Genomic DNA, 18102 nt, shown 5'->3' on the forward strand with positions numbered 1-18102 from the left:
TACAAGATCGGAAGCCTTTAGAAGCAAACATCTACTGTCTGTCCTCACAGCCCCCAGAACTTACGGACAACCACCGACTACGCACAGACGCTCACATGAACACACACACTCTGCAGGGAAATCGAGTCAGCCTCCACACGAGTAGACGATACTTAGTCATCCGCACGCTACAGCTCCAAACACTGCATCACTAACGAGAAGAGAGGGTAAGGGTGTGTGAGGGTAAGGGAAGTAGGCCACCTATAACTGAACATTCTAGAAGGAACACTAGAATGGTTTTACGTCAAAAGTGGGGGAATAGCTGTAGCCTCAGATGTTTCACATCCATGGGGAAATGGGGCATTATCAGGGTCGGGTTCATTAGGCGCCAAACAGAAAATAACAGATTAAAAACAGGGTTGAAACAATTCGGAATTTCCTAAGTGAACACAGGGTTGTATTGATTAAGGTGAAACAAGTGTTTCTTATTGGTCAAGTTTAGATACTACTTATTCCTTTTAGTGCCTAACAAACAGGACCCTCGGAAGGGTTGTGGGATGGCACTGACCTCTTGGAGGCGGTCGATGCTGTGGGACTTGAGGATGCCAGCAGGGCTGGTGGTGATGGTGGTGTGGGTGGGGCCGAGGGCGAGGTCATCCATGCTGGAGGTGAGGCGAGACACGCCCCTCGGCTGCTTCGGTTGCGAACGCTGCACGTCTCCTTGCATCCACATGGCTGCTTGCCTCCTGACAGAGAAACAGATCGGAGAGAGCGACGAGCGGGAGACGAAATATGGAAAGGTGGGGGGGAGTGAGGAGGGAGAGAGAGAGAGGTGGCATTAGGACATACTCACCGTCCGTGTGACCTTAAGTCTATAAGACCATGTCACTTGTGGCCTGACCAGAGAGACAGTTTATATCCCAGGACAATGGAATCGATGCTAAGAGATAATACTACAACTGCTGTTGAAGGGCAGAATGGCGGGTGGGGGGACAGATTTGACCAACAATTTACCCCATTTAATCTTTACCCCTTTGTTCACCCAGAACATGGCAGACAGCTTTGGAGAGAAAAGAACCAACAACAAGCTGTGGATAACCAGGACAGGAATCTGTTCAGCTTCACAGATGATGGGTGGACTGGGAACAAGACCCGAGTACTGTTTAAAACACACCCACAAACACACACTCTACCCACAAAACAGCAGTTGAGCAAGACCAAAAAGCTGTCCAAGCATCCTACTGGTATGTGTGTAAGATCTTTCATCTGTCCTTGCATTTCCTGTTAGACTCTCCCCCATGGAGGAGTATGTTTTCCCCCTTCACAACACACACGAGCGCCAGACTTTCTGGTTTAGTCAGCAAGTTGAATAAAAAGTGGTCAGCCAACACATTTGGATGAACTGGTATAAAGATTAAAGAACACTTAAGAAAAATAACATTATAAATTCTCCCCTGACAAAATCTACAGCAGTGCATGTTATCAGGCCATAAACTGAGGCACAAACGTTTCATTGGCTCTGAAGATTTCCATGGCCCCCCCCCTAAATTCCCTCTCAACTCTGAATGAACAAGACAAATTGCCAATCAAGGGCACAAAGACTACGTCAAGACAGTTGCTTGCTTGAGAAACTGTGGATTCTAACAATTGCTCTTACAAAGGCTTATAATGTATATGAATTACAAGAAGCTAGAGGAAAATGATCTAGGACCAGCTATAAGGAATACTTACTCCTCCAGGAAGTGCTGCTGGGGGCCGATGACGGAGCCTGGTCGGCAGAACCTGATCCAGGCGATGGTCTCTGCTGCTGTAAAGCGGTAGTGCTTCATCAGGTAACAGCCTATGAGAGTGCCTGTACGCCCAAGGCCAGCTGATTGATAGGGAGAGAGAGAGAGAGAGATAAAAGTGATACATAAAAAGAGAGATGAGATAAGAGAGATGAGATAAGAGAGATAAAGAGACAGAGACATAAAGAAAGAGAGATGACCTTATAATGTCATCATCAGATTTGTTCTATAAATAAGACTTTTAGGAACATAGGCTTCACCACATAAGACATAGGTACAGTATCACTGCACTATGGTAACACTGGTAAGTAATACACCTGACAAGGGGCATACATTGAACAACACTGCCCCCTAATGTAAGACCTGCAGACCTGCGTTCGGTGGCAAAGAATACAAAAATATAGCCTACAGCTGAGCGTTGCATTACTGATCAACTCCGCCAACTTGGCAGCCAAATAACATTCCAATGGAGAGTGAACTCTTTAAAATCCCTCTTACCAGACATAAAATATGTAAGGTGCGTTTGATTTAGCTTGCCAGGCACACAATGGAAACAGTCCAAATAGTGCAGTCCCCATATGCCAGGCAAGCCAAATCAAGCACACCTCAGATATCAGATATGTGAAATATCTCAACATATACTGCAGTGTGTGCGCGCGCATGTCTCACCTTTGCAGTGGACGGCCACGGCTCCGTCGGTGCTCTCGCAGATGTGCAGGAAGCGGCGGGTGATGACGTCGCTTGGCGTGCTGCCGTCTACGAAGAACAGGTCGTAGTGGTCGAAGCCGGCATCCGTGAAGCGCTGGGCATCGTAGATCTTCTTGTTGAGCCGGACGACCGAGGTAACGTTGTGCTGTCGGAAGTAAGGGAAGTATGCTTCTGGAGCGTGAAGAGGGTAACCTGGTTTGGGGGGGGGAGAGATTAAGGACAGTTAATTTGTGTAAAACTTAGGTAAGGACAACTAATTCTAGACCTGCCGGTGAAGACAAAAAGTAACCAAAGCCTTGTTAAACTCAGAGCAATCTTTGGTTTGTTGTCAAACTTATTACTATGCCAATGACTCCATCTGCTGTTACAGAGGAGAACAGACAAGGGAAAACGGATGCATAGGGAAAGTCTACCAAAATCTCCAATCTAAACCTGAACCTTGTCAAGGTTCATTGGTCGAGACAACACTATTAAATTACTCTGGAACAGCTGTTGATTCTTAAAGAAAAAGGGTCCATAAAAAGGTCACGGAGAGAATCCAAAACCCATCTCACCATTTTCTATTTTACTTTTGGGATGGGGTCCACTGAAGGCTAGAAATTTCCCAGGCACGATCCAGTTGAAGTCTCCATTTTCCACTCGCTATAACAGAGAGAGAGAGAGAGATAGAGAAGAGGACTCAACATATCCAACAGGGGCCCAGAAGAAAAGGGATATGGATATTTTGCTCTGACTGGAAATTCTACTTCAACACTAAATGCTTTATTCAGACTTTCCAGGCTGGCCAGTTAGTAGCCATCTTCAGTATCAACCTAAACTGATGGCTCCACTAGCCTGGTCCCAGATCTGTTTGTACCGCCTTGCCAACTCCTATTGTCATTGTTAATCCATGGCACAAACAGCTCTGGGACCAGGCTAGACTGCCACATCAACATTATCAAAAAAGTAATTTTGTGACTACGTGCCACACACTTTAGTAGTAGTAGACAATATTCTGTCCGGTTTTGCCTAGTTGGGTCAAAATAATTGATGTCACTCACACAAGACGTTCTCATTAAACTAAAAGGGCACGTCAGCTCATCAGTCAACCGCAGCGTTGCGTAACAGTGTGAGATTGTGACTATTGTAGGGGTGCTGCCGTTCGCGGTTTACAGATGCTCTGCCGTTCAAACTGATGGGTGGACGCTTACAATTGGAGCAGGTCCAAGGTCAACATGTCATCATTACCTCGTAGTGCTCGTATTCGTCCACATCAAACGTCTCAAAGTCAAAGAATCCATGCTGCAGGGCCTGAAGAGGAAAGAAAAGAACAGAGAGTTTAATGTGTGTGTGTGTGTGTGTGTCTCAATTCATTCATGACCAAGCAAAACTGAAGTGACCCAGGCAGCCCTAGAACTAGATTCACCTCAAGCCTGCGGTCCACCGGAAAGCCTGACGCACAAAAGCCTTTGCAGGGTCATGATGACCGATTACAATCTGCGTCGCTCAGAACAGATACTGTTACAGCGGAGGACGGCAGTGACCCAGACAGTCATTATCAGCTGCATCAAACAAAGCCATGTTGATGATAATGTGGGCTTACAAGGATAGGGATAATAAAGCAACAATAACATAAGTGGGTTACCGGCATGACAAAGTGACGCATTTGCTAGGTGCAAGGCTAAATTACTAAGGATAATTCATGTGGGCACTTTAACCCGCCAACTCAATTATAGTGTTGGTGAGGATAGATGCATAGTGAACAGTCAGCAACCAACCAAAGTCTTGAGGGTAATTGTGAGTAGAGAACGTGGAACCACCGTGCTCCTTCCCAGTATTCTACCCCACACCACTGTGCGTCTCCTGTCTAAGGCCTGTGACATTTGCAGCATGTGTGTCAAATAGGGAGTTGTCTGATTAAGCGTGTGAAGTCAGTACTACACTGTACCAGCCATACACTGTAGAACTATCATTGGTAAGCATTAGGGGGTTGTGATTCGCAGAATTGTAAAATGAAGTTGAAATTATTTAGTGAATTTTATATACAGTGAGGGAAAAAAGTATTTGATCCCCTGTTGATTTTGTACGTTTGCCCACTGACAAAGAAATGATCAGTCTATAATTTTAATGGTAGGTTTTTTTGAACAGTGAGAGACAGAATAACAAGAAAAAAATCCAGAAAAACCCATGTCAAAAATGTTATAAAATGATTTGCATTTTAAAGAGGGAAATAAGTATTTGACACCTCTGCAAAACATGACTTAGTACTTGGTGGCAAAACCCTTGTTGGCAATCAGAGGTCAGATGTTTCTTGAAGTTGGCCACCAGGTTTGCACACATCTCAGGAGGGATTTTGTCCCACTCTTCTTTGCAGATCTTCTCCAAGTCATTAAGGTTTCGAGGCTGACGTTTGGCAACTCGAACCTTCAGCTCCCTCCACAGATTTTCTATCGGATTAAGGTCTGGAGACTGGCTAGGCCACTCCAGGACCTTAATGTGCTTCTTCTTGAGCCACTCCTTTGTTGCCTTGGCCATGTGTTTTGGGTCATTGTCATGCTGGAATACCCATCCACGACCCATTTTCAATGCCCTGACTGTGGGGATGGTGTTCATGGGGTCATGGGCAGCATTCCTCCTCCTCCAAACACGGCGAGTTGAGTTGATGTCAAAGAGCTCCATTTTGGTCTCATCTGACCACAGCACTTTCACCCAGTTGTCCTCTGAGTCATTCAGATGTTCATTGTCAGACTTCAGACGGGCATGTATATGTGCTTTCTTGAGCAGGGGGACCTTGCGGGCGCTGCAGGATTACAGTCCTTCACAGCGTAGTGTGTTACCAATTGTTTTCTTGGTGACTATGGTCCCAGCTGCCTTGAGATCATTGACAAGATCCTCCAGTGTAGTTCTGGGCCTGATTCCTCACCGTTCTCATGATCATTGCAACTCCACGAGGTGAGATCTTGCATGGAGCCCCAGGCCTAGGGAGATTGACAGTTCTTTTGTGTTTCTTCCATTTGTGAATGTTGTCACCTTCTCACCAAGCTGCTTGGCGATGGTCTTGTAGCCCATTCCAGCCTTGTGCAGGTCTACAATCTTGTCCCTGACATCCTTGGAGAGCTCTTTGGTCTTGGCCATGGTGGAGAGTTTGATTGATTGCTTCTGTAGACAGGTGTCTTTTATACAGGTAACAAGCTGAGATTAGGAGCACTTGACATGCGTTTTTCTGGATTTTTTTGTTGTTATTCTGTCTCTCACTGTTCAAATAAACCTACCATTAAAATTATAGACTGATCATTTCTTTGTCAGTGGGCAAACATACAAAAACAGCAGGGGATCAAATACTTTTTTCCCCCCTCACTGTAGTTCGGCTGAGCCAATATTTTTTTTAAAGTTTTGCTTCTCCAAAGGGCTATTCAGCTCCAGTCCTGGTAGTGTCCCAGAAGAGTTGACTGGTTTTCTTTATCCACCAGAAATCAATTATCAACTGGTTTAATTGATCAGCCACAAGAGTTCATAGTTCTGGATTCCCATGTCTAGATGAGTCACAGATTCTAAAAACAATTTGATCTATTTTACTTCAACAAAAGTTCAGATAGATAGGAGAGATCTGGTCTTTACTGTCCAGGCCTTTATTCTTCAATCAAAACCGGTTAAACTAATTATCGCATTTCATGTCACCAGTTGAGTTCTAAAGAAACCACCCGATCAAGCTCTCCAGCCTGTGAATTAACAGTAAATCAAAGTAACACAGCTACTGCCAAACAGACCTCCACGCCCCTCACATACTGTCCATGTAGAGTATATTGTGTACGCGCTCTTTCAAGGATAAGTTTGTCCTTGGCTCAGAAACGTATCCTACTGCATTTAAAATCACTACATACTAAAAGAAATCCATGGAAAGGCAGAAAGTAGGATACTATCCATTTGAGACAGGGAAACTGAGATGCACACAAACATTGGACACGTGAGCGTGCAGTGGGCATGTTCACTGCGCTGACAGCCTCTTTCCATCCCCTCTTCTCTGTCAGGTCTGTAGTGTTGACAACTGTCTGAGCTGCTCTCCCCCCAGGTCTGTGTTACGCAACTCTTCTCAGTTCTCCTGAGCAGCAGGTTTAATAGACAATTAACCTCTCAGCAAACCAGAGTTAACTATGGTGAAAAATGCCTCTTTCTGTACCACGCTAAGGTTTAGAAAGAAGGAAATCCCTTTGAACCATTTACACTGTGGTGACCACCCGACCCACCTGTCTGTGAGGGTACATACCTACAGTGCATTTGGAAAGTATTCAGACCCTTTGACTTTTTCCACATTTTGTTACGTTACAGTCTTATTCTAAAAGGGATTCAAATGTCCCACCCACCCCCTCAAATCGACACACAATACCCCATAATGACAAAGCAAAAAAGGTTATGAAATTTTGCTAATGTATTAAAAATTTAAAAAAATGAAATTTCACATAGGTATTCAGACCCTTTACTCAGTACTTTGTTGAAGAACCTTTGGCAGCAATTACAGCCTCGAGTGTTCTTGGGTATGACGCCAGAAGCTTGGCACACTTGTATTTGGGGAGTTTCTCCCATTCTTCTCTGCAGAGCCTCTCAAGCTCTATCAGGTTGGATGGGGAGCTCAGATGCACTCCTGCATTGTCTTGGCTGTGTGCTTAGGGCCGTTGTCCTGTTGGAAGGTGAACCTTCGCCCCAGTCTGAGGTCCTGAGCACTCTGGAACAGGTTTTCATCAAAGATGGCTGTACTTCGCTCCTTTCATTTTCCCCTGCTTGATACCAACTAGTCTCCCAGTCTCTGCTGCTGAAAAACATCCCCACAGCATGATGCTGCCACCACCATGCTTCCTGTCCCATCGCGCTCTAGCGTCTTGTTGGCGGGCCAGGTGTACGGTGCTTCCTCCGACACATTGGTGCGGCTGGCTTCCGGGTTAAGTGGGCATTGTGTAAAGAAGCAGTGTGGCTAGGCTGGGTTGTGTTTCGGTGGACGCATGGCTCTCAACCTTTGCCTCTCCCGAATCTGTACGGGAGTTGCAGCGATGGGACAAGACTAACTACCAATCGGATACCACAAAATTGGGGAGAAAAAGGGATGAAAAAGAAAATGTAAACAAAAGAATGATGGAGGCCACTGTGTTGTTGGGGACCTTCAATTGTACAGAAATGTTTTGGCACCCTTCCCCAGACGTGTGCTTCGACACAATTCTGTCTCGGAGCTCTATGGACAATTCATTTAACCTCATGGCTTGGTTTTTGCTCTGACATGCACGGTCAACTGTGGGAGCTTATATAGACAGGTGTGTGCCTTTCCAAATCCATCAATTGAATTTACCACAGGTGGACTCCAATCAAGTTGTAGAAACATCAAGGATGATCAAAGGAAACAGGATGCACCTGAGCTCAATTTCAAGTCTCATAGCAAAGGGTCTGAATACTTATGTAAATAATGTGTTTTATTTTAACACATTTGCAAAAATGTCTAAAAACCTGCGTTCGCTTTGTCATTATGGTGTATTGATGTGGAAAACATTTAAATATAATCAATTTTTAGAATAGAGCTGTCACGTAACAAAATTTGGAAAAAGTCAAGCGGTCTGAATACACTATGTACCTTTGTTTGTGCGCGCCCTGCACACCTGTCACATAAGAGTGTGTGTCAAGTGATTAATTCATTAGCACAGTGACATGCTAACAGGGGCACTGGGTCCCTCTACTAGAGCAGAGCAGTCAGCCAAACAGTGAATCATGGAACAGATCACAGTGATTAGAACAGAAACAGCCTGTAATTAACACAGTAGGCAGCCACCTGATCCAACACCATACATTACTGAGACTTACTCACTTAGTAGCATTACAGGGCCATAAAGAGATGGGGAAATGGCTGCTTAACACTAGAATGGTCAAGGGGATCATTTTGACCCAATATTTATTTATTTATTTCACCTTTATTTAACCAGGTAGGCAAGTTGAGAACAAGTTCTCATTTACAATTGCGACCTGGCCAAGATAAAGCAAAGCAGTTCGACAACATACAACAACAGAGTTACACGTGGAGTAAAACAAACATAGTCAATAATACAGTAGAAAAATAAGTCTATATACAATGAATGAATATGAATTTACAATTTAAATAGCTCTGCCATTTTTAAAAGTTATGCTCCACTCCGTCCTGGACTTTTCCTAAATATGTCTGTATTTCACACACGTAAGTTGTTAGAATTTCAAATGTGTTATAAGCAGTTAAGAGGACAAAAAGGCTACTTTTTCAAATCAGCCTAGAGAGTCACAGGCAGGTAAGACGTTTTGATTTCTATATAGTATCAGAAAGAGCAGATTCTGAGCTTTCCAAAACACTTACCATTGCCAAATAGAAACTATTTCTTTTTTCAAAATAATATTTTACAAGACTAACCCCTGTTCCATGCGCTCCACATGTGACCACATGGCAACAGATAGCCTACAGTAACAGAAATTAGCCAAATAATTTGAAATCATGTTGTTTTTTTTGTATTCTAATGTTACCCAAGACCTCCATAAATGAAACCAAAGTATTATTTTTCTGATTGCATACATGCAATGTATTTATTAGGCTGTTAGAATGTTGAGTCAAAATGACTCCTCATTGGCCTGAAGGAGGGTCCAAAGAGGCCAGGTTTTTCTAGTGTAAGAACCAGCAATACAGTAACAGCAGAAGTAGGAAAGTTGTTTTGAGGGATATATACCAGAATTGGTGCCAATTTCATTCAGGAAGTGAATTTAAATTACCCAAAATCCTTACTGCAAATATATGGGACTGGAGTCTAAGGTTTCAATACTGCCACAGACTAACTTATTGTTATTCCCTGCCTCTCACAATGGGAAGGGAAATTCCCAGGGTCTTTGGGGAGTGACGTAGTGTGTGTGTGTGTGTGTGTGTGTGTGTGTGTACTAGGGCCTTTTGTGGAAGATGACGGAAAATACTACAACGTGCCAAGGAATCACAGACATTCCTATATGATGGCTGTCTGACAAGTCTTTCCGGAATGACACTGCTGGCACACTAAGTCCCCAGCGTGGCTGATGTAACCTATAGAGTGGTTATTGTGGGTTTTTGCCTTTGTCACTGTACCTGCAGTGCCACATGAGACTGTGCTACCTTCCTACCGCTCACCTACAGGGTTACATAACTGTCCCCCCCATATAGAGACAAACTAGCACACGCCCTTCATCACCCAGAAACTGCACAACATAAGTCTCCCGCTGCCGGACTACAAAACTCTGCCCTCAGTCTGGGATTGCCGTCTAAATGCTAGGTCAGGATGCTACGGAGAGACAGACAACTGCTAACCTTATCGACCACGTTGAGTGCGCTAGCGTCGCAAAAGAAAAATGTACACATACATGTTATTCAATCATTTCACCCGCGCGTGAACGAGCGTCTGTGTAGCCAAGCGCTAAAATAGAACTTGGATCTATTTGAGATGCGCCACAAATCCCCTCCTTATTGGATACTAACTAGGTTTCCCTTTTTACCTGTGGATTGAATTGGAGTAGAGAAAAAACACAACTTTGTATGACTACGGATCAAAATTCTACAAAGAACCAGCTAAAGAAAAAAGGGGACCATATGCATGTCAGGTAAAATAACAACCTAGTGTTAATCTTCCAGAACAAACTAGCCAGCAAAAGCTAGCTAGCTAAATGTCCATGAATGTTACACGTCTGTTTGGACCTGCCCACAAATGAATATAGTTGGTTATGATGGACGCAAGCGAGTGGCCGCTGTAGTCAGCAAGTAAGTGTTGGCTTGGCCATGGATATAAGAAAGTATGTAGAATGGTGATAAAGAGGGAGGAAAAGAGGGCGCAGCAGGAAAGCAATCAAAATCAGCTACACAAAAGATGGCTTTCTATTTAACATTACGATTTACTGGAAATTCACTAAGTCCATAAATACACAAAACTCACCTTCCGGATTCCTTGTAAGCAGTCGAGAATAGTCAGGTTGTATGTGCAACTTCCAAATGAGGCGTCTCTGAAAATCAAAGAGATGAAGGAGTGAGTGAGACATTAATTGAAAGAGGAGTGAGTTATCAAGTGTCGCAATTACCACATTGGAGAGATTGGAACGACAATATACTGAAGCACAAACATGGGAACTATACGGAACAAAAATATAAACGAACATGTAAAATGTTGGTCCCATTTTCATGAGCTAAAATAAAAGATCCCGGAAATGTTGAATATGCACAAAGTTTCTCAAATTTTGTTCATATCCCTGTTAGTGAACATTTCTCCTTTGCCAAGATAATCCATCCACCTGACAAGTGTGGCATATCAAGAAGCTGATTAAACAGATTACACAGGTGAACCTTGTGCTGAGGACATTAAAAGGCCACAAATGTGCAGTTTTGGTCACACAACACAACAGACGTCTCAAGTTAAGGGAGCGTGCAATTGGCATGCTGACTGCAGGTAAGTCCAACAGAGCTGTTACCAGAAAATGTAATGTTCATTTCTCTACCATAAAGTGCCTCCAACATTATTTTCGATAATTTGGCAGTACATACAACTGGCCTTACAACGTGTAATCATGCCAGCCCAGGACCTCCTCATCCGGCTTCTTCACCTGCGGGACCGTCTGAGGGGGGCTGGCTCCCAAGTGGGTGGGCCTATGCCCACCCATGGCTGTGCCCATTCCCAGTCATGCGAAATCCATAGATTAGGGCCTAATTTATTTATTTATTTATATTGACTGACTTCCTTCTATGAACTGTAACTCAGTAAAATCTTTGAAATTGTTGCATTTATACATTTGTTCAGTATGTGTATTTTGGTGTTTTGCGGGTACTATTTAATTAAGCTGCAAGTTGAGGACTTGTGAGGCGTCTGTTTCTCAAACTAGACACTAATGCACTTGTCCTCTTGCTCAGTTGTACACCGGGGCCTCCCACTCCTCTTTCTATTTTGGTTAGGGCCAGTTTGCTCTGTTCTGTAAAAGGAGTAGTACACAGCACTGTACGAGATCTTCAGTTTCTTGGCAATTTCTCGCATGGAATAGCCTTCATTTCTCAGAACAAGAATAGACTGACGAGCTTCAGTAGAAAGTTATTGGTTTCTGGCCATTTTGAGCCTGTAATCGAACCCACAAATGCTGATGCTCCAGATACTCAACTAGTCTAAAGAAGGCCAGTTTTATTGCTTCTTTAAATCAGAACAACAGTTTCAGCTGTGCTAACATAATTGCAAAAGGGTTTTCTAATGATCAATTAGCCTTTTAAAATGATCAACTTGGATTAGCTAACACAACGTGCCATTGGAACACAGGAGTGATGGTCGCTGATAATGGGCCTCTGTACGCCTACGTTTTCTATTTCATAAATAAAATCTGCTGTTTCCAGCTGCAAGTCATTTACAACATTAACACTCTACACTGTTTCTGAACAATTTCATGTTATTTTAATGGACAAAAATGTTTGTTTTTCTTTCAAAAACAAGGACATTTTTTAGGTGACCCCAAACTTTAGCTAGTACTCACCCCTATCAAAACACAGCAAACATCCCCATTGCACACACACAAATCAGAAACCACTGGTCCATATCTGAACATAAAATCCAAACATTTCATCATCTCATCTTTTGTGGGACATGGGCATCAAGAGGAATGCTCCAATTGAATAAGTCCTTGAGCCAGGACAAGTGATGTCACCATCCACTTCTCAGGTGACACAGTGACCTTGGATACTAGATAGGCCAACGACAAAGGAGAACAAAAAGACATTACTTTGGGAAAGAACGCTTGAGACAGGGCAATGAGGAGATCAATGTATATATTCATGGTGAAAACTGAAAACGTAAGACGTTCGTCACGTTCTTAAGGAGATGTTGCGTGCAGAAAATTGGCCCTAAGAAAGGAGACCAGTGAATATGGGAAGACATATCTTTCTAGAGACAGCTTTTCACGAAATCAAAGCACTTGCATTGCGGCCTCAGCTCATTTGGCATTCTCCAATGCTGACCAAAAAAAAAATGTATTAATCTATAAAACACAGCTTCCTTGTTTCACAAACACACAATTTCGCACGCACAAAATCTCAAATAGCACATTATGCGCGCATGTACTTAATTCCTCATTTCATAGGCATATTGTAGCTGGCAGAAGAATCTGGGTCAAATTCAGCTGTTTGTTCTCGTTCCTCTCTCTAGGTCGGAGTGCTGCTGCAGGCTGGGAGCGCTCTGTTACTGACAGGAGCATCAAAGTGAATAGCAAAGGTTCAACCAAGAGCCTTCAAGAGGCCACCTACACAAAGTGGTGTGTCAGAGACACGAGGAGTTCAGTTACCGTGACACCACTCACAACACAAAACAAGGCGTTTCAGACACAAAAGGCTGAAACTGTTTGTGTATGTGATTATATGCCGTACTGCAGGGGTCTCCAACTGGTAGATGGAGAGCTACCAGTTGCTCGCAGCCCACCTATGAGTTAGCTCACCAAATCATTCTGAAAGTACATGCATTTTTTTTCATGGTTTCCATTGCCAACTGTCAAACAAATCTCACAAGTATTAGACACCTCATGCTCCTGGCTACTACCCAATCAAAGCCACACTGACATTATCACTCCCCTGGTTAGCCCCCACTGGCTTAAAAACCTAAACATAATATCTGCCAGCAATATTGCCCCCGTCTGTCTGTTTGGTGCACGCATTTGTCTATCACTCTGTGTGTAGCCAATTAGTGATGCTAAATGATACGTCTTGTTGGTACAAAGACATTCCCTAAAACTTTCTCAATTAAGTGTTAACTGCAAAGTGGGCTTACCTGACAGAACTACAGTGTCAGTCAAAAGTTTGGACACCTACTCATTCGAAGGAGAATGCCAAGAGTGTGCAAAGCTTTCATCGGCGCAAAGGGGTGGCTACTTCGAAGAATCTAAAATATAATTTGATTTAACAATTTTTTGGTTACTACATGTGTATTATTTCATAGTTTTGATGTCTTCACTATTATTCTACAATGTAGAAAACAGTAAATATTAAGAAAAACCCTGGAATGAGTAGGTGTGCCCAAACATTTGACTGGTAGTGTATATCGTGATTATTGGTATCAACTGGGTGGCGATGTTTTTGCATAACATGTTTGTTTTGCCATAACATGTGCTGCAGCAGTAGGCATAACAGCAGAAACATTGCTAGACCGACACATTCCACTCTCACTAGATGGGGAATAACAATTTAAAACAGACCTAAAAAACATCAATTTGTTGTTCTCTATGAAGAATTGTAATCTTGAGTGTAAAACAAAAAAAGAAAAATGGAGAAAAATCCCAGAACAGGAGAAAGCTAACTGGAAAAAAAAAGAAAATTAGCAATTTTGTGTTAGAGCATTAATTTAAAATGGATTACATTTAGATTGTGTCACTGTCCTACACACAATAGCCCATAATGTTAAATCTACTTTATGTTTTAGACATTTCTACAAATTCATTAAAAAAGAAAAGCTGAAATGTCTTTAATCAATAAGTATTCAACCCCTTTATTACTGCAAGCCCAAATTGGTAATACATTTGCTTAACAAGTCACATAATAAGTTGCATGGACTCGCTCTGTGTGCAATAATAGTCAACATTATCTTTGAATGAATACCTCATCTCTGTACCCGACATAATTGTAAGGTCCCACAGTCGAGAAGTGAATTTCAAAACACAGATTCAACCACAGACCAGTGAGGTTTTCCTACGCATCGCAAAGAAGAGGACTTATTGGTAGATGGGTAAAAATAAAAATGCAGACATTCAATATCCCTTTGAACATGGTGAAGTTATTAATTACACTTTGGATGGTGTATCAATACACCCAGTCACTACTAACATACAGGCGTCCTTCCTAAAGCAGTTGCCGGAGAGGAAGGAAACCACTCAGGAATTTCACCATGAGGCCAATGGTGACTTTAAAACAGTTAGAGTTTAATGGCTGTGATAGGAGAAAACTGAGGATGGATCAACAACATTGTTGTTACTCCACAATACTAACCTAATTGACAGAGTGAAAAGGAAGCCTGTACAGAACACAAATATTCCAAAACATGCATCCTGTTTGCAACAAGGCACTAAAGTAAGACTGCAAAAAAATGTGGCAAAGAAATGAACTTTATATCCTGAATACAAAGCATTGTTTGGGGCAAATCCAACACATCATTGAGTACCACTCTTCATACTGTATTTTCAAGCATGGTGATGGATGCATCATGTTATGGATATGCTTGTCATCGGCAATGACTAGGGAGATTCAGGTTAAAAAAAGAAAAGGAACGGAGCTAAGCACAGGCAAAATCCTAGAGGAAAATCTGGTTCAGTCTGCTTTCCAACCAACACTGGAAGACAAATTCACTTTTCAGCAGGACAATAACCTTAAACACAAGGCCAAATATACAAGACTGGAGTTGCTTACCAAGACAGTGAATGTTCCTGAGTGGCCGAGTAACAGTTTTGACTTCAAATCTACGGCAAAACTTGAAAATGGCTGTCTAGCAATGATCAACAACCAACCTGACAGTGCTAAAGAAAACACTATTTTTTTTTTTTTAAATTGGCAAATATTGTACAATCCAGGTGTGCAAAGCTCTTAGAGACATACCCAGAAAAACACAGCTGTAATCACTTCCAAAGTGGTGTGAATACTTATGCAAATTAGATATGTTTTAACTTTGTCATTATGGGGTATTATGTGTAGATTGGTGAGATTTAAAAAATATATATTTCATCCATTTTGAATTCAGGCTGGAAGAACAAAATGTTGAAAAAGTTAAGGGGTATAAATACTTTCTGAAGGCACCGAATACTGACAGAAAACATCTGTTGTACACCAAGGACACGGGAAAATTGCAGGGTAGAAGAGAAGAGTGTGCCTATTTGAAAGTCAAAAAAACTAGTAGCTTGCGAAGTTTTTAAAAAATTAAGTAGCTCTCATGCTAGAAAAGGTTGGAGACCCCTGCCATAATGTGTGCCTACAAACCGTAATGCAGGGGTCTCCAACAGGTCGATTGCAAGCTACCAGTAGCTCGCAACCCACCTATGAGTAGCTCGCCAAACAACTCCGAAAGTATACTACATTTTTCATGTGTTCCATCGCAAACTGTCAAACAAATATCACAACTATCAGACACCGCAAGCTACCGTGTAATCAACACAATATTGACTTTATCCCACCCCTGGTTAGCCACTATTGGCTTAAAAAGCCAGACCTAACACAATATCTGCAAATTCATTTCCAGCAACATTGCCCCCGTCCGTCTACACATGGTGCGTGCATTTGTCTATCACACCGTGTGAAGCCAGTTGATGTGATAACTGTCTTGTGGGTTGACAGAAATACTTTCCCCAAAACCTTTCAAATTAAATGTTAACTGCAAAGTAGGCTTACCTAGCAGAAGTATATCATGAGTAAGTATATCATTTGTATCTATTATTTGCAAACTCTGCCATGAAATAGGCAGCAGCAGTACAGAACCGTCGCTAGACAGGCACATTGCTCACTCGCTAGATTGGCAATTTAAAAAAAAATTTTAAAAAAAAGGGAGATTACACACAAAAAACATCTATTTTTGTTTTTTTCCCAGACCCCAGCCCAGAAAAAAAAAAGATTGTGATTTAATAATTGACATGGCCTAAGAACATCCAATTTCATTGTTCCTTTACGAACAATTGTAATTGGAAAAAAAATCTTAAACCAGGAAATCTACAACTGAGAAAATAAAATTTTGAAGAAAAAAATGAAAAATACCCCTTAGAGTGGTTTATTAACCATTATTTTACCAGGTTTATTGACAGAAAACAGCATACAAGAGAAAGTAGTGCACTAAGGACCAAGGGAAGAGTTGCAGGGGAGAAGAGAAGAACGTGCCTATTTGAAAGCTAGAAAAATACATTTGTAGCTTGCGACATGTTTAATTTTTTTTTTAAGTAACTCATGCTACAAAATGTTGGCGACCCCTGACGTAATGTGTGTCTATGTACTACTGTGAGTGTGTGTAGGTCCGTCCATTTCCCTCTCATAACATTGTAACAACCCCATCCAAAAACCAAACTCCAGTCCGCACAGTCAGCTACTAACTATGGGAGGTGAGGATCAGTGGAGCATCTGTGTCCCACTGTTCTCCACACACACACACACACACACACACCTCTGGAGGGAGCCACTGGGGAGAGGTGGGAGGAATAAGGTCAAAGGCCCAGTTAGAAATAGACTTTCTAAAAGTAGCCCAGCGATACCCATCAAATCAAGTTCAAAGGAAACTAAATTGTGCTGGCAACGCAGAGTGGTGGGAGGAGGATTGGTCCAGCCTTCATTACACAAGTACGTAGAAATAGGGCTGTAGCGGAGCTGGGAATGCTCCCAACTAAAGTGCGGGACAAGAGAGCATAATTATCGAATGAGAACACCATCTCCCCTCTTCGCCAATCTCTACTCGTTCATTCTCCACCCAACACAACAAGTTACATAAGTGCCATCCCTTTAGCTAGGGGCCATTAGAGCTGGTCAAGTAAACTGACAAAGCTCCATTCTTCTCCATTCACACAGCCCCGTGGCCCCGGCAAGAAGGCCATCTTTGTGGGCGACACAAGGCCCCAATTAAACCAGAGAGCGCCAATAGAGGCATCGCCACAGACAGGAGATAACGGGGCTAACTGCAAACACTGCAGCGCCTATGATTCTTCTATGGCCAGGAAGACTCTCCAAAGTCGTACACATTGTATTCAGATCGGTATTTTCTTTTGGTGGATAGACACAATGCTTCGTGGTAAGTTAGTGAGTAAATAAAGGAGTGGAAGGGTAGTCGGAGAACATAGGAATGTCGTGACGATAGGCCTAAATTGTAACCGAGCACTGACAAGAGAGAGAAGTCAGCAAGGACAACTAGGTTCAGTGAGATATCCTAATCTCGCATCTGTTTGCTACCAACATAGGGGGAGTCCATGGGACTATATGATATTATTCAGCTTCAACTCACCAAACACACTGACAGGTTGAGACAAGCCCTAAGGGTGGATATCTGTCACAATCATAACTCAGGCCAACAATGCCCAAAATCGACCATAGAGCCTGGCTGCTGACCCATGTCACAAAGCAATGAATCACAGACCATGTGTACAAGACAGGTACAGAATGCAATTACAGGTCAATGTAGGGGCAGAGAGCAGATACAACAGCTCTTGACATGCCTTCACTTTACTTACCCACCCTCTGTCCCGTTCCTGCTCCCACACATCACATCTATATATCCCCAACCCCATCACTAATTCCTCGCCACCATGTGAAATTGAGTTGGAATGCGGATGGGACTGATCATGAGGGTGTGACTCACTCCACAGTTCAATAGGAAGGAGCTGATGAGGTAAGGCTATTCGCTACCGAGCACGTACACACACACACACACACACGACTATAGCCTTGTTCCTGTTATCTGTGGCCTGTTCAATGCATAGACGATCAAACAATGGACAATTCCATCAACAAACCGTGACCACGTCGACTGACCCCAAATGACCAGCTGGGATTACAGAAGCCCCACCAGACCCACTATGGGGCAGCAGGTAGCCTAGTGGTTAGAGCGTTGGTCTAGTAACCGAAAGGTTGCAAGATCAAATCCCTGAGCTGACAAGGTAAAAA

At 42.8% G+C, this 18102-nt stretch overlaps 1 protein-coding gene across 6 annotated transcripts in view; it reads right to left on the reverse strand.

The window, feature by feature from the left end:
* Positions 1–18102, reverse strand: part of cdc14ab (cell division cycle 14Ab) — a 60808-nt gene that overhangs the window by 28417 nt on the left and 14289 nt on the right. For all 6 annotated transcript variants that reach the window (XM_045687380.1, XM_045687382.1, XM_014216013.2 and 3 more), the window contains exons 6-11: positions 10403–10469; positions 3702–3764; positions 3029–3116; positions 2436–2666; positions 1711–1849; positions 548–725 (exon numbers count right to left, since the gene is read on the reverse strand). In XM_045687380.1, coding sequence (XP_045543336.1) covers positions 548–725; positions 1711–1849; positions 2436–2666; positions 3029–3116; positions 3702–3764; positions 10403–10469 — 766 coding nt within the window. The remainder of the gene's footprint in view (positions 1–547; positions 726–1710; positions 1850–2435; positions 2667–3028; positions 3117–3701; positions 3765–10402; positions 10470–18102) is intronic.

Source organism: Salmo salar, chromosome ssa10 (assembly GCF_905237065.1).
Source record: "Salmo salar chromosome ssa10, Ssal_v3.1, whole genome shotgun sequence".
Classification (NCBI taxonomy): Eukaryota; Metazoa; Chordata; class Actinopteri; order Salmoniformes; family Salmonidae; genus Salmo; species Salmo salar.